This window comes from Camponotus floridanus, unplaced genomic scaffold (genome assembly GCF_003227725.1).
Source record: "Camponotus floridanus strain SB8 unplaced genomic scaffold, Cflo_v7.5 scaffold2, whole genome shotgun sequence".
Taxonomy (NCBI): Eukaryota; Metazoa; Arthropoda; class Insecta; order Hymenoptera; family Formicidae; genus Camponotus; species Camponotus floridanus.
In genome coordinates this window covers 1,183,376-1,204,479 of record NW_020229325.1, presented here as the reverse complement: position 1 = coordinate 1,204,479, position 21,104 = coordinate 1,183,376, and the positions used below count along the sequence as shown (strand labels likewise).

The 21,104-nt window shown below is 33.0% G+C and overlaps 2 protein-coding genes across 6 annotated transcripts in view; one reads left to right on the top strand and one right to left on the bottom strand.

Moving 5' to 3' along the window:
* Positions 1-15,831, bottom strand: part of LOC105258294 (zinc transporter ZIP11) — a 31,015-nt gene extending 15,184 nt beyond the window's left edge. The window contains exons 1-4 of one of the 2 annotated variants that reach the window (XM_011269476.3): positions 15,247-15,831; positions 10,970-11,354; positions 8,773-8,927; positions 8,549-8,634 (exon numbers count right to left, since the gene is read on the bottom strand). In XM_011269476.3, coding sequence (XP_011267778.1) covers positions 8,549-8,634; positions 8,773-8,927; positions 10,970-11,354; positions 15,247-15,354 — 734 coding nt within the window. In that variant the 5' untranslated portion in view covers positions 15,355-15,831. The remainder of the gene's footprint in view (positions 1-8,548; positions 8,635-8,772; positions 8,928-10,969; positions 11,355-15,246) is intronic. The other variant, XM_011269477.3, reaches the window with a different exon arrangement.
* Positions 15,832-16,013: 182 nt separating this feature from the next.
* Positions 16,014-18,178, top strand: LOC105258295 (uncharacterized Golgi apparatus membrane protein-like protein CG5021). 4 transcript variants are annotated; one of them, XM_011269480.3, is made up of 6 exons: positions 16,023-16,223; positions 16,289-16,442; positions 16,728-16,801; positions 16,884-17,118; positions 17,696-17,950; positions 18,028-18,178. In XM_011269480.3, the coding sequence occupies exons 3-6, from the start codon at positions 16,740-16,742 to the stop codon at positions 18,091-18,093; spliced, it is 618 nt and encodes a 205-aa protein (XP_011267782.1). In that variant the 5' UTR covers positions 16,023-16,223; positions 16,289-16,442; positions 16,728-16,739; the 3' UTR covers positions 18,094-18,178. The 4 variants fall into 4 exon arrangements, with proteins under 4 accessions (XP_011267780.1, XP_011267781.1, XP_011267782.1 ...); XM_011269478.3 differs by lacking the exon at positions 16,289-16,442 and having other exon boundaries at positions 16,014-16,223; XM_011269479.3 differs by lacking the exon at positions 16,289-16,442 and having other exon boundaries at positions 16,017-16,223; positions 17,708-17,950.
* The last annotated feature ends 2,926 nt before the right edge of the window (positions 18,179-21,104 follow it).

Below are 21,104 nucleotides of genomic sequence, written 5' to 3'. Positions count from 1 at the left end.
TTCGGAAGCGCGATGCGTGACATTTTGGCGGCGTATCGGTAAAGGAAGAAACGTCCCCCGTAATTTACATGCCGACGGGCACGAGATCGAGAACGATGTTCGAGGAACTGGTTGGTCTCTCGCCGACAACAGAAATTACTTCGACACGCACGAGCCTCTCCGAGCTAGTGCTGGAGCTCTCGGCTCTCGGCTAACACGATATGCCTGTATGCGTGTTTAACCGCGCACACGCGCACGTGCATCCCACTGTGCAGAGAGCCTAAGCGGGAAGTAGTATATCGTAGTAGACTTCCGTCGCTATTAGCGCACGTCAGAATTGGTTTTCCGCGTGAGATAAGCTGCAAAGTACTCACGGAGATTAGAGGTACAAGCCCGGGCTTTCCGAGAATCGTAACAGACCACGTCGTCGCGGTAAAACGCCGGAAAATGTTCAATGATAGTCGAGATTCATTAATTCGATTCGCTATTAACTTTAGTTATAGCCTCGAAATTAATGTCAATTTTGTAGATACTGTCGGTCGAACGTTTGCGCGAAATATTATTGAATGTAAGAATACTTTAATATTCTCCTTATGTTAAAAATATCTCGATATTTATAACATCTAGAATTAAAATCATAAAAAATTAAATTCTACTTAAGATTAAATGAACACTTTTTGTTATTGAAATATATCTCTTCAGTAGTTTTAATTCTCTCCCTCTCAACTCTTATTACTCACAATTGGTTGCTGAATATTCTTAAAAAAAGTGCATTATCGCGATGTTTAACGCGATGAGAGCAGGCACTCTATATATCTGAGGTTTACGCCAAAAAGCGTTCACCTTCGAAGACAAATCCGGTGATATAAATTAGAAAACTCAAGATGTCGTTGAAAAGATAAATATAGCGAGATATTGAAAAAATCAAAAACTCGCTATCTCGATCTTTATGGCGTATCTCACGTTGGACGTGCATGGGATATCGAGAGGAAACGAGAACAGAATGAAGATAAAGGAAAGAGGACGAAACGATGTTGGAAGAAGATAGATTTTGGTGAGCGAGGGGAGAGATCGGGGGGAGGGAGAGGGAGAAGAAGTAAAAGAAAGGTCCAAGCGAAGAGGTAAAAAGAAAGGAATAAAGGGACGAGAAGATATCAAGGGAAGAAGAAAGAAAGAGGGAACGCGCTGAGCGCCGGTCGGCCGCTATATAATAAGGCAGCTGAGAGAGGATAGCACCGAAATGAGATGGTTTCGTCGGCAGCTTTGTCCGGCGCCATGTTTAACATAGCACCACCTCATCTACGTGAAGCAGCGACTCGAAGAGAGAGAGAGAGAGAGAGAGAGAGAGAGAGAGAGAGAGAGAGAGAGAGAGAGAGAGAGAGAGAGAGAGAGAAAGAGAGAGAAGCCCCTGGTTCCTCCGCGTTTTTACACACGCTCTCTCTTTACTCTCATCCTCGTCGTTCTCTTACTTCCTCCTTGTTCAGAAGCAGCTCCGTAAAAAAGGACGAGTAGGACTAACGGAAGAGGAGGATGAGGAACAGGAGAAAGAATAAGGGCCAGTGTGTATACAAATCAGATCTTCGCGCCCTTTGTGCGATCGTACTCCGCCTACGGTGATCCGAAACGCCGTATGTCCGCATTTACGTCTCATAAATAAATTTCGGAGAGAATGGATCTTTTAAAAAATAGGTTTCCGTGATTATTATGATGTATCAAATGCGACAATGTTAATTTTAGAATGATCTTATGTAGGATGTATTTAAAAAACCGATATTTTCCTTTTTCTTAATACATTTTGCAAGTAATTTTTGTATCAGGTCTAATTGCTTAAGAGAAAATTTAAAAAATTATGTATGTACTGGAATTATATACATATTCCGCGGTTACATTCCTCTTTCAATTACATGGCAAGATTCGAAACGCATAATTGCTATAGATTAACGATAGAAATGTGAGAATTTCTGGAAAAATTATGAATAAAGAAGAAAGAAATAAACATCAGACACGTATTCTGCGAAAAATTCGCATAACACTGCTCATAAATAGTGAGTCAGTACTGGATCTCCTTGAGCAGTTTTCAACAAGCATAAATTTGCTTCGACTTGCCTTTCCATCTATCTACTAACGCCTCTCTCTCTCTCTTTTTTTCCTTCCGTTTCTTGTCGCATCTCCGTCAGTCGTTCTGCAATATTGCTGAGGCAACAGAAACTGCGAAACATTTCATTCATGATTCTTTCAGCGCACCGGAATTCATTCCCACCTCCGCCACCGCAAGAAAATACTTAGTTTCCTTGAAAAGGACGCGACATGAACGTAGATCAGCCTGATGCTGACCAACAGAATCGAACCTGTCGCTCGAATTGCGCAAAAATTTCATTTCCATAACGACACTGTTTTAACGACGTTCTCCTTGACCGGTACACGGTGTGTAACAACGGTCTCCTTCGAGCCTTTTTTATCCTGCCCGGTTGCGGATATTGCAAATCGATAGCGTGATTTATAGACGGGAAACTCGCGTTTAGTCATAGGATCGCGATGCTTATGTAATGCCTATAAAATGTATTATTATACCGAGATAATTTCTTTTTTTTTTTAGAGTGGAAGAACCAGTTGCAGTTTTTTATCGTTTTCGTCTTTTCTTCCTCTCTCTTTGGAAACTCGTACTTCCTATTATATAAAATAAGAAATTATATAAGATGCATAAAATAAGAAATTGCAAATAATTTGAACAGATGGACAAGATTATCATAAATTCTTAATAAAAGTATTCTTCAATATGAATGCAATGTATTTTTTTATTAAATCAAGAATTAAAATATACAGTTAACATAACAATTAATTTGGTGAACTTTTAAAAAAAATTAATTCTTTCTGCAATGACTAAGTTGAGAGTACTTTTAATTGTAAAATTAGAAACTCACATCTTTTCAAGTGCTCTTCGTAATTATTCATGTACAAGTTAAAAGCAAGCCAGGGACATTCTGTACATAGCGTACAAGCGAATTCTCTACTGTGCTTATAATGCAGCTGAAAATATATGCAGGACCAAGGGGGTTAATCGCAATCGTCGTGAGAATGGTATGTCGTTCGTTATGAACTGGTCGAGACAGAAAAGGGCACGGGCTAGGGTCGTCCAAGGCTGAACGATTTTTCCAAACCAGCATTAAGAGCATGCCTCTTTCTCTCTCGCACACATCCACACACGCTAATACCCATACAACGTATTTGAAACAGGATCAACTACTATTTGCTCTCTAGCCCGGTAGCATCAAAAGCGTTACAAAGCACGATGTTGCATGCCGTTGTCAGAATTTCTCTTATTAGGACTTACCAATAACAGGCGTACAATACCGTGGGAAGTTTCACTTCCGAATGGATGTCGGCTATCGCGCGACTTATTACCGCCGCTTATTTGATCGCTTTTAAGGTGATGGTGCTAATTATCTCGCGAGCAAAAGGCGCCAGTATTCCCAGGTTAGACCGTAGTCATGATGAAAATTTCTGCTTTTGTTGCAGTATTAATTGCTCGGTTTCTCATTGACGTTTTTAACCGTTGCCGAGAACGCTCTTATCTTCATTATAGCGGTTCGCGTTACTCAATTTTATATTAGATCGCGAGTGCGTAATTAAACGTCGTGCTCGCGATTTTTGATTACAATTATTAAATAATATTTTAATGTTACTTAACAGAATATCACGCATATGATAATAAGATTTACGAGCTCACACCGCAGTTAACTTTTTAGTTAACATTTAGTTGTTAAGAAAGAAAAGCGGGAGAAGAAAAGCGCGCAGAAGATGCGATCCATTCATCTACAGATTCTTAATGGGACCCTTCGCCACCGACGCCGCGGGATTCCGAGGCCTGGGGCCACATCGCTCTCGCGGTCTCCGTCATTTGAATGCACTGGAATGCCGCTCTGCATCGTGTGTCGGCGAATCTGATGTTAAGTTTTATATATATATTCGGAGACACACGTGTAAGACGAGTCTCAAATAATTTGTTTATCACTGTAATGTCATTCGATTATTTTATCCTCAATTTACCTCAAAGGATTGGAATTATTAGGCACATATTAAACAAATAACAAAAGAAAGATAATCATTATTAAAATATATAATAATTATAAAAAAATGTCTCAATATAATAATTTAAAATAATCCTTAATATATAATTTCGCTGCAATAAAAAATGAGAGAGAGAGAGAGAGGGAGAGAAATAATTTGTCATCAAATAATGTTCATGATTGATTGAGTGATTTGATATGAAACAATGTTCTAATACGCTTTTTAAAAGAAAAAGATCTTTTATATTCTCAAGCTTGGAATAAAATTTCGAGAAAATTAAACAAATAGATTATTATCGATAGAGAAAATTATTATTGTGAAATAAATAAATGATAATCACTTTTTTTAGTCATTAGGTTGCTTTTGATCGGAACAACATCGAACATTTTACGAAATCAGTGTACGTGTCATTTCTATTATATAATTTGATTTCCCTCTATTGTTTACACATACTTATTAGTATGATTTTAAAATATAAAACCTGTTTAATATTATGATTTTTCTACTTGGGCGTTACTCATTTAATAAATTTTAAATCTTTTCTAATCTTTTTTTCTTATACAAGAAGAAACAACTTGCTTGTACAAATCAGCATTTAATTCTCAACGCAACTAGATACGGAGAAAGGTTGCTTAGTCAACGTCGACCGTTGTACAGAAGCGATATATAAACGCGATGTCACGTATCCGCTCGCGAATCACGTAACGATAGTAAATAAGTCGTCAGAAACAGCGCCCATCCTCTTTTCCGTGTATAGGAAGTGCTATGCGAATTGCATGTCGAATCATATATCAAATAATAATGATGAAAAAGTCAAGTAAATCAATGGGAAATAATGTTTGCACGTATTCACTCAATACACTAATAAGTGCATACTTGATTTTTTTTCTTGCTTACTCAATATTCTATTAAAATCTTTTGCTAGATTAATCAATGCGTATTTATAGTTTCTCTCGTTAAAAAGAACACGTGTTTGATGGCAAAAATGTACTATTTTTATAAAAATTTTATGATATAAGATTACTATTAAAATATATATTGTTCGCGCGTATATATTATTTTATATTTTTATTTACTTGTATATATTTTTATTTATTTCCCTGAGAAATCATATATTTTCTCCCAAAATCAATCTTTGACAAATTTGATTTTATTTATACAAAAGCGAATTTATACGAAGCGATTGCTAAGCATATTCTTCGTTCATATGTAATTTCGAAGTTTTAATGTACAAAATATACATTTAAATTCAGTATAATAAATGCTGTTCAGTAAGTGCTCGCAAAAATGAATTTAATTACAATTGAAAATTAATCATTGTGTTAAAGTAGAATGGAAATAGTCGAAAACCTAATATATTCTATGATAAAGTACACCAATTCGAAATGTTGCCAATTAGGACAATGTAATGTGTCTAAAAGAAATCGGATATCTCGTAAATATCGACAGTCTTTCTCGGGAAGAATCGGGTGATTATGATTATCGGGTTGACGTAAAGTTGCGTGTGAGACATCGAGAGGGATACGGCAAAATTATTGAAAAGTAAACGCGAGGAAGCTGAAGAAAGCGAATTCTAAGACGATCGCAAAAGAGTTAGAGCGAAGTGAGTGCAGCAGCGTGAAAGAAGAAGCGAGACATGTAAGCGCACGTGATAGGTAGATAGATAGGTAGGTAGGTAGGTAGGTAGGTAGGTAGGTAGGTGGGCAGGTAGGCAGGTAGGTAGGTAGGTAGGTAGGTAGGTAGGTAGGTAGGTAGGTAGGTAGGTAGGTAGGTAGGTAGGTAGGTAGGTACATAGGTAGGTAGGTAGGTAGGTACATAGGTAGGTAGGTAGGTAGGTAGGTAGGTAGATAGGTAGGTAGGTAGGTAGGTAGGTAGGTAGGTAGGTAGTAGGTAGGTAGTAGGTAGGTAGGTAGGTAGGTGGTAGGTAGGTAGGTAGGTAGTAGGTAGGTAGGTAGGTAGGTAGGTAGGTAGGTAGGTAGGTAGGTAGGTAGGTAGGTAGGTAGGTAGGTAGGTAGGTAGGTAGGTAGGTAGGTAGGTAGGTAGGTAGGTAGGTAGGTAGGTAGGTAGGTAGGTAGGTAGGTAGGTAGGTAGGTAGGTAGGTAGGTAGGTTGGTAGGTAGGTAGGTAGATAGGTAGGTAGGTAGGTAGGTAGGTAGGTAGGTAGGTAGGTAGGTAGGTAGGTAGGTAGGTAGGTAGGTAGGTAGGTAGGTAGGTAGGTAGGTAGGTAGGTAGGTAGGTAGGTAGGTAGGTAGGTAGGTAGGTAGGTAGGTAGGTAGGTAGGTAGGTAGGTAGGTAGGTAGGTAGGTAGGTAGGAAGGAAGGAAGGAAGGAAAGAAGGAAGGAAGGAAGGAAGGAAGGAAGGAAGGAAGGAAGGAAGGAAGGAAGGAAGGAAGGAAGGTAGATAGGTAGGTAGGTAGGTGTAGGTAGATAAGTAGGTAGGTAGGTAGATAGGTAGGTAGGTAGGTGACAGAAGGAAAGAGAGAGGGATGCTGGAATGGAATGCGCGGCGCCTAGGGCTCGTCGGATTCCAGGGCCACACGTGCCCTTCCCTCCCTGCGCGCCCGCGCGCCGCAGGCACCAACCGGAGCCAATAAACTTCGCCTCCAACTGGCGGTCGCGGTCGACCACCATAGAGCTCATTCATGGAGACCTCCTACCATGCCGCGGCCGGCTCGCCAATCACTCGTGACCTCGCAAATCATCGACATATAAGAATATACATGAGCCATAGCAAACATTGCCAAATCGAGGAGTGTTGATATTAGGAGAATTTATCTTACCGAAGATATTTCGATTCGATATCATGTGACTCATACTTGTTTGCTTTCTTCTTTTTTTATTGAAATTTCTTCCATTTAAGAATGTAATATCATGTTGTTCTTACTTGCTTTATTTGTGATAGTAGATTCAAGTAAGGAGTGGCAACAAGGAAGATGGCAAAGAAGTCATATGAAAGATATGTGGAGTCGCCTGAAAATCAATTAGGCGTAAGATATGAGCCGAATAATACTGAATCAAACTGGTCTATAGTTGAAATGATCTATAGTCTACTCTTACCGCTAATCAGCTTCCTTTCGTTTATATTTTTACTCCATGTTACGAATACTTCACACAGCTGCCATCTAGCATCGAATGTAAGTTTTACGATGAACGGTAAAAGTGAGCCACATTAGATAATATAAACTTCAATATTTAAAAGAAAGAGAGAGAGAGAATTTTTTTCATAAAATTTAAAAGAAAATCGATATTTCGAGTTGCGTATTTTATAAATATAAGATTATTATATAATATATTTTATATTCAATATTCAATAATTTCCCTAATATTATATTTTTATTTCGTTATTATACTAATGCGTATATACAAATTGCACATTAATAAACCCACTTTTTTTTTTAAGAAATTAAAAAATTTATCTTTTATTATAATAAAAGTACTTGGGTAATAATATAAATATAAATATCTTTCGATATTATTTTCTAAAAATTTACTATTTAATATTTTATTATATGAAATTATTGATAACAGTTGCAATTTGTGAAAAATGATATAAATATTAAATATTGTGATATAACTCTTCAATTTCCAATAAAAATAGATTGAATATCGATATTTTTATAAAATTCGAAAATCTGTTTTCTTTTTACGAATTAAAATGGAAATAATATAATATTATCAACAAATGTGTTATCTTTTTTCCAATTCTACATGCCTATGATAATATTCTAAAATGTCTATGATAATATTTAAAATCTTCGCTTTGCTAACTTCGTATTTAACCTTCGTGACTCATTCAATTGAACAAGCAAAATTGAACGACTATTGATACTATATAGCCATTATTAAACATTGCTAGCATTATCACGTCATCATATAGTTAGGGGGAATATATTATTTTCATTAAACTTTTTTTTTGTCATATCATTAGATTTTCAATCATTATTTTTACATTAGATGTTTTTACTATCATATTTGACTTATTATGCTATTTATAACAGCAATTTCAGTATAATGAATTAAAAATTCATATAATGAATTAATAAGTCACAAATATATCAACAAAACTTTATATCACAACATATGTTTATGTCATTAAAAAAATATTTTATTTATTGTGAAATTCAATATATGACAATAAACGACAACAATTTTTTTACAAAAAAAAATTTGTTATGATATCGATAATTTTTTTTGAAAAAGGAAATTTGTACCATTATTTTTACTAATGTAAAATGTTGATATATTTGTATGTGTATGTGTGTATGTATATTTAAAAAAAAAAAAAGATTTCACAAATATAAACCTATTATTCATATTAAATAAAATTTGAGAATATTTTAAAAACAAAAATGTAACCCCTAATTTGCTTTAAAGAATTCGCGACGTCTTTTTATTCATATAATTTTATATTCTCTACTAAAAATTCTTACATTCGTTATCTACACATGTATTTATGCCATTTATGCTATCTACATATAAATTATCAAAGTGCACATACTTTACCTTGCATTTTCAAAAGATGCTGATACGCTACTGCCTATTGCTCCGAAGCCTACTCCAACCGCGAGACCCTCAGGAATATTATGTACCTAATATAAAAATTGAAATGTATATATTTTTTAATTAGTAACTTTAATGTAAGTGTGTGTGTGTGTGTGGTGTGTGTGTGTATAACATCACATAGTAAGATAGTTTGCATAATTATTCATTATTTCGTAGAAATATACCGTAATAGCAACAACGAGTAGTAATATCCTCCGCCACTGATTGTTCTTCGCTTCGTTATTAGGATCCTCATAAATTGTAGTTCCGATCTCTGCCGATTCCGATGATCTGTTTATATTCGCGATTTGTCGACGTCTACTATTCTGTTCGTAGAAGCCTGAAAAATTAAACATTCACAACAAAATGTATCACACATTCTGCACTAGCACAAAAACTAAACGATGGGCACAGGGTCACTTCATGCAATTTGTACAAGATGAAGGATTAGAAGAGAACTTTATTTTTCGCACTAACAGACGTATTTTTGATAAAATTTACTGTAGTTAGATTCATTTAGGCAGGATTAATAAGATCAGTTTTGTTTAAGCTCCATGGAACTTTTCACACAGATCCAAAATATTTATTTATTTTATTGGTTTTTTTGTTTTATTTAGTTGTTTTATTTAGATGTATGTATTACTAGATAATATTTTACGCGGACGTGCACTTTGTATTAATGATAGAAGTTTAGATTAAGTATTTTTAATTATATTTTTATTGTCTTGGTTTTCTGTTTTTATTATTTGAATTCTGTTCTTGAGTTTTTGTTATATATTGACACTTTTAATCACACCACTCATTTGAGATTTAAAATTTCAGTTTAAACGATGTATTTAATAGATGAATTGGATATTTTTATTTATAAGTTTATATTGAATCTGTGCTTAAGTCCCACGTATATTTCTCTACGAATAACATCATGCATACGCTAATACAAAGCATATTTTTGAACTAAATGCATATATCAATTAATCATATTTCTATCAAACATCACTTTTCACAAGGGAAAACATATATCAATTTTTATCTGACACTTGTTTGGAATAAGCAATGATCTCTGATAAATTACTTTATATATTACTTATATTACATAGGCATTTCAAATATATCCTATTTTATATTTAAATTTAATTAATTATTTAATCACACAGCAAGTTTTAATTACTTAATGAAGATAAAGATAATAGAGGAAGAGAGAGAGAGAGAGAGAAAGAGAAAAAGATAAGTAAATTGGTATATAATTCGGCTCTATGTATTTAAACAACATAATAATTAAGTAACGAGCACTGAGAGCCCAATAAACGCGGATGGCAATGCGTAAATTTTTACGAACATTAATTGTTCGCGAAAAATTTTTTTTTTAAGACATATGCACATATGCCAAGTTATAGATTCTCTTGGTTTGAGACTTCTATAACAACCCCTTTACCCCCCTGGAGAGATGTAGACAGGAAAAATTCGATTCAGCGACTTCGTCCCGATATTTTTCCTGTCTACATCTCTCCAGGGGGGTAAAGGGGTTGTTATAGAAGTCTCAAACCAAGAGAATCTATAACTTGGCATATGTGCATATGTCTTAAAAAAAAATTTTTCGCGAACAATTAATGTTCGTAAAAATTTACGCATTGCCATCCGCGTTTATTGGGCTCTCAGTGCTCGTTACTTAATTATTATGTTGAAAAAGATAAGATTTTTCATTTCGATAATAGATAAAATAAAGATTCAATATCGACATAATTTTGACATATATTATACCCGTTAATATTATTACATTAATTATTATATTTTAATAAATATAATAGTGTTAACACGTACAATATATAATATAATTGTATATAATGAATACATGGTTATAATAAATGTAAGATCACATATTAACATATATTAATATGTATAATATTACATATTAATACATATAATATATATTTTGTCTCTTTGAATTTTTCTATTGAAAAAAAAGATTATATCAGATATTCTATCAGATAAACAAAAAATTATAAACTGAACTTGCCTACATTATGATATTTTCATTAAGCAGTTTTTACTATACTATTATTTTTTATGTAAGCAATTTTCATCATGCTACATGCAAACAGTTTTCAACTATTGTATCTTAAAACAAGTTAATATGGAATGCATTACTTTTCATGAAAATAGCATACAAAAAATTTGAGAGAATGCTTATTCCTGGATAAAAACCATGTTATGTCTGCGATAAAGCAAAGAGGGGCGAGTGTATACGGACGTTTATATACATATACAGAGATATATGTATACACATGTATAGTATATATATATGTCACGAACTGATCCCATTTTCCAAGCCTATAGAAAGAGAGAGAAAAAAAATTGCGATTTTACGAGAAGAAAATGAGATACCATCGATCGTGGTCGATTCGACGCGAGTGTACATCTTTCCACTGGAAATTTGTACGTCGTTAAACGGATCATAATCATTGTCTAAGTCCTCGTCACTCTTTAGTTTCGCAATGATCTTGCGTCTTTGTTTCGTACCAACTGATTGCATAGCTAAAAGCACATTGGGGGACTGAATGCCGAGGGTGGATATCAACACGTCCGTCCCGTATACGAATGCCGCGCCGACGAGAAATCCAACTGCGACCGGCACGAACGCGTACTCGCCCTCAGCTCCGTACGTCTTGCTCTCGGTTGCCATTTCGATCGCTGGTGCTAGCAATGACCAATAACTTGCAGCCACCATCACGCCGGCAGCGAACCCCAGGCTGACATCGAGCAGCTTACGCTAACGGAAACAAATCATTATAAATATATGAGCTGTTCCTTGGATAAAGAAGATGAGAGAATGTATGAATTTAGCATTTAATGAATTAATTTATCATTAACATTTAATTAATAATTATAATTCGTGCAATTTTTTCATGCTATTAAAAATGCACCCATGGTACATATATTTATATGCGTCTCTTTATGTGATTTATGACAATTTTTGTAATTTTAGACTCTGAATAACTTTGTGATTTTATCACATCAGAGACTCTTTCTACTTCCAATTTTTATTCATTTAATATTTAAAAATTGTCACGCTATCTTCAGAAAAATTACAGATTGATTTTGTTGGAAGTCTTTGAATTCATTAATAGAACAATAGAAACAATTAGCAGTAATAATTTAAATTTCTTTTAGAATTATATATACGTATATATATATATATATATATATATATATATATATATAATATATATATATATATATTCACTTCTCTTTGGCTTTGCCAAGTTCAAGATGATTTGCAACTCTGATTTAGCTTTAAAACGTCAGAGGTGTGGTATACATGTATTTACTTAAAGACATACATGTGCTTTATAAAAAAATATCAAAAATTATGTCAATATTGCGCAAGTAATACGTTTTATATCAGTATCATATTATCAGTCCATGGAATATTATCAGCTGCGTCGACTATCTCTCGACAATCAAATTCATGATAGGTATAAACAATCCATGAAACAAATGTCAAGATTTTCTCAAATATTAACTAGAAAATGTCTAAAGCAATCCTTTTCATTTTTAATTCACTCGAAATGCAGTTCAAGAGGATAGAGATTAATTTTTAAGTGATGTATAGAAAAAGATCATGTAAATGTGATTAATATTATACAATACCTCTATCGAATTAATTTGATGATATTATTTAATATATACATACATATATATATATATATTTATTTATTTATTATTAATATGTATACTATGTACATCACATAATCTATTTGCTATAATTCGCAAATTTCATCTAATAACAAAAATAGGCATCTCGTTAACTTATATTAAATTACAAATATTTTTTATAAACATAATATATACACTACATTATATTGTAAACAAATATTATATTACAGATATTATAAAAATCTTTTTACATTAAAAAGTTGAATTCCTTTTTGCAAATGGTAGCAAGTATTCGATGCGCCTATTATAGATTTTTTTTTTACGTAATGTAATTTTCCTATTTTATACACGTGCGATAAATAACATCGAACGATATCTATACTAAGAAGGCATATTCGATATTTGCCACTTCCGTGAAAATATTTGATATCAGCCATATGATACCAAGAGAAAAATATACTTGCTATCTTACTATCGTATTCAGATTAAAGAACAAGGAAAAGCATGAAACAGCGATTGTAGAGATATCATAATAGTAATTTTAAAAATAAATAAAATCTGTGACGCAGTTATCAGCGTTCTAATAATACCATAAAAGATTTACTTGTTTTTTGATATTAAAATTTAACTTGAATTTTAGACATATTTGAATATATTTGACTTTTGTAATTAAATTTCTCTAGCAATTTTTATTAAAAAACGATTTATTTTATACAGATACACAAACCTACATATAATTTAATCTACATATAATCTGGAAAGTTAGAATTGGAATTTAATGCAGTTAAGAGAGATAAATATGTTGTAGCTAACAGAATATTTGATGTAATAGAACTTTTTCTCTTTAAGATTATCAAATAATCAAACAACAGACAAATATGTTGTAGATAACAGAATGTTTGATATAATAGAACTAATTCTCTTTAAGATTATTATCAAATAATAATAAATATATAGAGTAATATACATAATGAACAAATTAAAGGAACATTCTTGAGATCATTTAAAAAAATGTTTCAAATGGATTCGTTCGATAACAGTTATTAGAAATACGTGCTACTGTCATAGAATATCATCTATAATAATTTAAATAAGTTAGATTTTTTCTTATTTCTTGTTTACATATTTGATTTATAGCTCAAATTTTCGCTATTTATAGCTCACACACAGTTTTCAATAATAAAATATCTTTAAAAGAAAACTTAACTAATAAATTTATAAGAGACTTTCATTTACAACAATTTTATATATTACACCACGAAATATATTGTATAAGTGTCTATGAAGCTGGCACGACAATCTACGAATTTCAAAAAATACTAGCAGTTCTGATAGCACTTTTCATAATTCTACAGTTCCTGATAAAAACTAAAATTATTAATTTTTGGAATATCGATTTGAAATTGCATATGTAGGCTGAACAGAGCTATCAGGAACTCTTGTTAAAAATAATGATATTCAATGCATTTTGGTACTTTGAAAAGGAAGGAAATCAGGAACTATGAAAAGTGCTATCAGAACTCTTAGGATTTTTTTGAAATTCGTAGATTGTCGCACCAGCTTCACAAACACATTGTACAATATATATCATATTTCTTTATAAGCATTATGTAATGTACGCGTTTATCAAATTATGCATTAATACAATTTTATAGTATTCCAGACATATATAAATAAAGTTTCCATGTGTCTAGAGTTATATAAAAAAAGTTGTTTATTAATAAAATTATGCAAAAGAGACCAACTATCTAAGGCAGCTGTTAGTGAAATAAATAGAATTTGTACGATGAGCTGTTCCATGGATTTATCGAAAAAGATACGTATGAAGCCCCTCCCACTTCCATGTGCATAGATAATTTTCAATATTACATAAGAGGCAATTGAGAGAGACACCTCTTTCATATTATCGATTAACTTTTCTGTATATGCACTATCTTATGCATGCAGAATCTAGACACGCCTCAACAATGTAAGAGCGTCTGATACGAGCCGCTCTCGTAATAATACGCGCGCGAATTAAATCGAACGGAGGAAGCGGCGGATTATGCGAGTTCGCCAACGAGAATCGTTGCAGCGATTTCATTGAACCAGCTCTAAATTTAAATACGACGAAGAATCGAGCCAAAACAGTTCCGCTTACGCAAATGGTCGGCGTTTTTGCATTTATTCAGAAATTCTCGCTCGAGAAATAATCGACGCTCAGCAATAATTCGATAATTGAAATTTGCATGCCAACAGAAGTATCGAATTTCTTCTTTTACGTTCTTCTCTTCATATGAGTTATGCAGAGAATCAAATATTTTTTCAAATGCAATTCAGTAAAGATTCATATGAAATTCCTAGATGGAAAAATTCAAATTAAAAGTATGGAAAGTAAGGAAGAAAATAAATGTAATTAGTATGTAGATATGTATATATACTTTGATATGTAAATATGTATACATACATTAATATGTATATATACTGTGTTTTTTACTTAGCGATATAGAATACTTATAAATGTATATATTGAGTAAAATATTTTTCTTCTTTCATATAACAATAAATTAATTGATATTAATTTATTTTCATTTAATTAATTAATTTTATTCAATAATTTTATTCAATAATTCATTCAATATTTTTTTCTACTATTTCTATATTTCAAATTAAACGATCGAGCTTCACATTTTCGAAACAAGAAAAAATGAAAAGAATAAATTAAATGCTTCTTTACATTTGCTATAATTTTTTTATATTTTAGTGTTCAAAATTAAACAAGTATATCGAGAAAATGAAAGATTTGCAAAGTGCGATTGGAAAAATTCGCATTTAAAACGCGGAAAAGTGTAGAAAATAAGTGCAATAAAGAAGAAACGGAGCAAATCCTGGCTCGCGCATCGCGAGCAGACGCGATAAGGTTAAGTTTATTCGGGCGGCGTTATCAGGACGAGTCGCATCAGGCCGTGCCGGATGTCGATGCCTCAATCACGAACACGTTGCCTAAAACGCGAATGTTTACTCACCTGTTTGCCTCGGATGACGACGACGAGCGCGGCGCCGGCCGCGGTTAGAGCCCACGTGAACAGGGTCCCGAGGAACGCCTGGAGGATCGGCGAGTAATTCTTGAGCATCGCGCGCGGGCTTCCGTCACATCGGGAGCAAGAGCCGCTTTCGATCGACGCGCAACGCGTGTCTCTTACGGCGAACTGTGCGTTGACGGACGCGACAGTCGAACGAGCCAAGTCTCGCGGTCCTACATGCACTCAGTCCCCCGCACTGCTTATCTCAACCACCGCGCGCGCACCACCGATGCACGGACATCGGATCACTACTACCACGCTACCGGGCTACACCACTACTTGGGCGCTACGAGTGGCGCGATACACATGTGATGTTTGCCACTCCACCGATGTCGTCCGTCGTCTCGTCCGTGCGATCGAGAGGCTACCGAATCCGCAGGCGCGACGTGCGTAGTGCGTACACGCGACGCGCACACGCACGCACACACGAAATAACGCGTCTTTTCTATACGTGGGCCGAAGGCGAGCATGCGTGCGCGAGCGCGGGCGGGAGCGCCTTCGATTTCTCCCTCGCGCCGATAAGCAGGGTTGGTCACGTTCGTGACGTCACCGCGGCCACCAGTGCCGCGGCCAACTTCCGCCGATACGCCGGCCAATGGGCGGGTCGCGCGCGATTTCCACGTATGTACGAGGGCGAGTCCGCGCGTCTTTCGCCCGTGTCGGCGCCGCGTCTCGAGGCCTCGTCCGTACCGGTTATCAAGGATGTCAAGGTACTTCCCTTGATCGGCGCTTGTCCGTTCCGGTGAAACGCCGGAACGCGAACGCGTTTCGAGAAAACGGAGCGTTTTTTTCGCCGGCGAGCGCGACGTGATCCGCGACGTTCGACCGCGAGGCGCCACTGTCGATATGTAATGAATATAGCACGTAGAGCAGACGACGCACTTGAATTGTCAACGCGTGCAAACATGGCGTCCGCAACGGTAGGTGTCATATGATCTTTTGCACAATCGACCGCATACTGACGCCACATGTTTTTTTTTTTTAGTCGTAGCGAGTCCCGAAGTATACGCTCGATTGTCTCGTATGCGAAATATAAGAGTCGTGTTTTATTGCGGAGGAGATCTCGAGAATAATTCTAGTTGGCGAATTCTAGTCGGTGGAAAGTCGTTGTTCTGACATTCGCTTGCGCACACATTTCCGTATGTATATATTAGCGAAAGAAGGGTTCGTATATATGATAGTTGTACTCCGACTTTAATTGCCTTGTAAAAGAGAGCGTGGATAAACGTGTCTTCGAAGCTTTCGTTGAGTTACGTTTCCTTCGTTTTCGAGAAACATTTCACGTTTTAAGTTCTTTCATCCACGTCATACAAATATAAATATATGCATGAGTTCTTGGGGTAAAGCGTTAAATATAGAGATATAACGAGATAAATGTATGTTCGATATGCCTATTTAGAATGTTCTACTATTTCGTTTGTTAGGTACCTTTACTGATGGATGATGATGCAATTGCTTTCGGAGAGGAAGAGGCTGCTCAAAATGCCAACAAACTTAAGTACGTAAGATACAATAAGATATAATAAGACATATACATGTTTTAATATGCAAATGTGAATTGTATTTTTGTAAAATTCTAGACATCCATACATTACATTGTTTCACTTGGCCTTCAGGATAGCAGCTATAGTAGTTTATATGCTTTGTGGTTGGTTTTCAAATAGCTTTATAGCGAGTTTTGTAACAGTGGTACTACTTTTGTCAATGGATTTTTGGACCGTTAAGAATATTACCGGAAGATTAATGGTTGGGCTTAGATGGTGGAATTATGTGGATGACGATGGCAAAAGTCATTGGGTTTTTGAGTCTAAAAAGGTTTGCTTGATTATGTATGTTTTAAGATATATTTTGATTTATGTTATTATATAATAGCAACATAGATTATTTGACTTTTTATTAAATTTTTAATAATTGATAACAAAGTGTTATTTATAGATAAAATGATTTGCTTTTTTCTGGCCAGTGAACTAGAATTAATTTAATTATATATTTGAAAGAGATGTAAGCTCATGTACACATATAATTTCATATTATATTGCATGTTATATCGCACAAGTTTCAGTTATAGATATATTACAAAATTTAGCTCTTTGAATTATTAATTATATTTTTTTATTTGACATGTTTCAATGCACAAATGCTAATTTAAATAGATTGAATAGTTCAAGGTTCACCAACTATTATATGTTTATATCCTTGACATTTTCTGAAATTACCGTTCACTCCTTTACAGAATATAAATAGATAATTACATAATAGCATTATGCTCCATTGGATTTCTGATTATTATTACTGATTAGATATGTATTGAAATATAGCTAATGTAATTTAAATCAGTTAAATATAAGTCCAATATATAGGTTCAATGCCTGTTATGTACCCTGTGTTTCAGGGTGCACAACAGAACCGTATTAATGCAGCAGAGGCGCGAATCTTTTGGTTGGCGTTAATTTTGTGTCCACTTTTTTGGTCAATATTATTCATTGTTGCACTATTTGGTTTTAAATTCAAGTGGCTTTTACTCGTCAGCATTGCCATTGTTTTGAATGGCGCAAATCTATATGGCTATGTTAAATGTAAAATGGGAAATGATCAAAACATTTCAACAGCCACCACTGATTTCTTCAGAAAACAAGTGATACAAAATGTATATTCATATATAAAAATTTACAAAATAATTTGTCATGTACATATATAATTCTTATTTAATTCATTTTGCTACAGGTTGCTTCGATAATGACCAGGAGTCCTCCAACGAATAATTTCAATCAACCAAGTAATGTAATATAAATTTGTAAATTTGTAAGCACACTATATAATATCTGTCATCTCAAATTCATATATGCCTGATAGCTTAATAAATATTTGCGAAATATTTGTGTATATAATAACGTTAGACAGTATCTTTTAAGTATTCTATAAAATAAATCGTTATAAACCTTTATTATATTGTAACATTTTGATAGGATTTATTTATGATGGCGTTTTCTAGAAGGCTGTTGAACAAAGGAAATTGAAATGAATATTTATGTGAAAAAAGCTAAATTTTTTTTACGTTAGTACTAGTTTATTAATGCCGCAAGGCAATACATAATGTACACGGTATTTTTTTCTTGTCAACAGACTCTCTTCCTATTACACAATATTTATTTTGTATAGTTGTTAATTAGTAACATTGCATTTATCATCAGTTTACCTCAGCCTGTTGTATTCTTTCTGGCAAGAAAGTATCACAAAATAATTTCCCATTCTTTCAACGATATTTAGTATTTGACTTATTCTTTGCTTTTAAATTCATATTCTTCTTCGGATCTGCGACAGTCGCTTTACTGATTCATCTACAGATGAAATTGAGGCGATCTTATACACAGTAATAAACTCGCTATATATTGCACGGAGCTATATAAAAAGCAGCCGATCGTATTTTATTATATTATCAAAAGTGCTCCGAAGACACACGCGAGTTGTGTACGTTTTCAGAAGAAGGTTCAAGAAGAATACAACAAACCACATATTGCTATACATTTTAGGTCATAAAAAAAATTATAAAGACTAACAATAATCATGCTACAAAAGTACAATATGTACGAAAGTTTTGGAATGATGTAAAAAAACTTAGCAGTATTACAATTATTATAAATGCACGAATATTGTGGACTTCTTTATAACAGTAAATTTTAGCGATTATAGATTAACGACACTAACTTATATATATAACTAGTAATATATTTATACAATCATTGAATTTCGTTTTTTTTTTTTTTTTTAACATAATTTAATCTGAAATTTCAATGTGAAGCCACATTAAGAAAATTGGCAAAGTACATATGTTGATAATTACATTAAAATCTCGATTAGTTTTCCACAAAAGTTTTGTCAAATTACTATTAAAAAACTTAATACTTTATATTATTTATATTAGAAAAATGTAACGAGAATGAATGTTTAATGATTTATTACAGATGAGTACCTAATGAGATATTTAAAAGTTATTTTTAGCAAAAGTCTTTAATTTCTCTTTTTTTCCAGAAAAATAAAAGTTTATGATAAAAACTATAAAGTACCAGAATAATAAAACTTTATAATAAAAACCACAAGATGTATACAAGGTGTTTGACTTTTAAAATTTAAGAGCTATATTTGTGTATCAAGAAATGCACTTTCATAGTAAATATATTACCTTATCAAAATAAATAGTTAAAATAACTATGTGTTGTAAACTTTTTTAAATATTTGTACAATACATCAAAGTATCAGATAAACATATTTCAATGGAAATAAATTCATATTATTTGTAGGTATGAAACTTTACGACACATATAATTGTACAACATATAATTATTAAAATGTCTTTAATATCTTGTTTTGAGTTTTGTGTCTGTCTTCACTCATATATTGTTAAAGCTAATAAACATTCAGTCATACACCATGTATAATAATTTGTTAGCAATATCCTGAAGAATAAATCAATTTGGTCAAATCTTTAAATACTAATTGCAGCTTTAAAATTATACGTAGTATCAGAAAACAAAAGATATTGCAACTTTTCTCGTAGCGTATTTAAAAATATGATTTAATTATAAATATGTAATACAATAATAAAAATTGTAATACATAAAAATGTTTAATAAATATATTATATATTAAACTTAATTTTGATTAAAGTAATAAACATATAAATGTGAAATTGTATTTAAGGGAAGAGACAAATTATATGAAAAATGCTTTATAAATAAACACTCTTCCCTAAATAATATAGAAAAAAATCTCAAAACTGCATGTTGATGTAAATAGGTTAGAATTACATTCTGAAGGCCAAATATTATCGAGTCGTAATAAAGGCTGCCAACATGATAAAAATTAACTCGATAATTCAAAAATGCATCAATGTAAAAATTGAAAGTGTTAGTTTTAAGTGAAATTTGAGACGTAAGGCAAATCGTAGAATTATTTTTATAACTAGTATTATCATTATTATTATTGTTACAAGTAGTCGTATAATTATTCTTATTACATTATAATTTAATGAAAAATGTCATGGTTTATAAATGGTTCAACAGGCAGTGAAAAATTTGATATAATTATATATGTAAATATATACGTACATATTTCAATGGTAATGAAATGAATTAATTATTTTTTGAAGCGCAAAAATGTATTAATTGCAAATATGAGATGGCCCTCAGTTTGTTTAGCGGAAAAAATATTCAAATTAAATAATAAAACAATATCGTTCTAGTATTTCTCCAATTCATAAAATAACATTTTACACGAAAGCTATTATATGAGAAGCATGTCGAAACAATGCAATAAACTTAATCAAAAAACAATAGTTTAAAAAGTATAAAAAAGTGTAAAATCATGAATAAAAGTTATTTAAAGAATTAAATATTATGAGTTGGTACAACATACTGAGTAGATTACACATTCTTTTTTTAAAACTTAACGTATAGTCTGGAAAATACTCACATATTTTTAAATATCTCCATGTCTTTTATGCACACTCGCATCTTTTTTATGATATTTATAATATATATCTATGTATATATATATATATATATATTATTCATCATTTTATATATATATCATTTTTTATATATTTATATAATGTTGCTAATGACAGACGGTGCATTTATGTACAGATAGTCACAGTTCCTGACCCTCGACCCACTAATTAATGGAAAAAAATGTATACTTGTATAAAATCATGGAAATTATGGAAATCATAGAGCTCTGCCATTAAAATGTGACATGACAAGATGTATTTACACATGTCAGGTATGTATCATAAGCATAGATAG

What these genes read in the sequence shown, in the direction of transcription:
- LOC105258295 (XM_011269478.3), top strand. Translation starts at nt 16,155, where the DNA reads ATGAATATAGCACGTAGAGCAGACGACGCACTTGAATTGTCAACGCGT. An exon ending in CAAAATGCCAACAAACTTAA is followed by an intron (nt 16,802 to 16,883) that starts GTACGTAAGATA and finishes GTAAAATTCTAG; the next exon opens with ACATCCATACATTACATTGT. An exon ending in GGGTTTTTGAGTCTAAAAAG is followed by an intron (nt 17,119 to 17,695) that starts GTTTGCTTGATT and finishes CCTGTGTTTCAG; the next exon opens with GGTGCACAACAGAACCGTAT.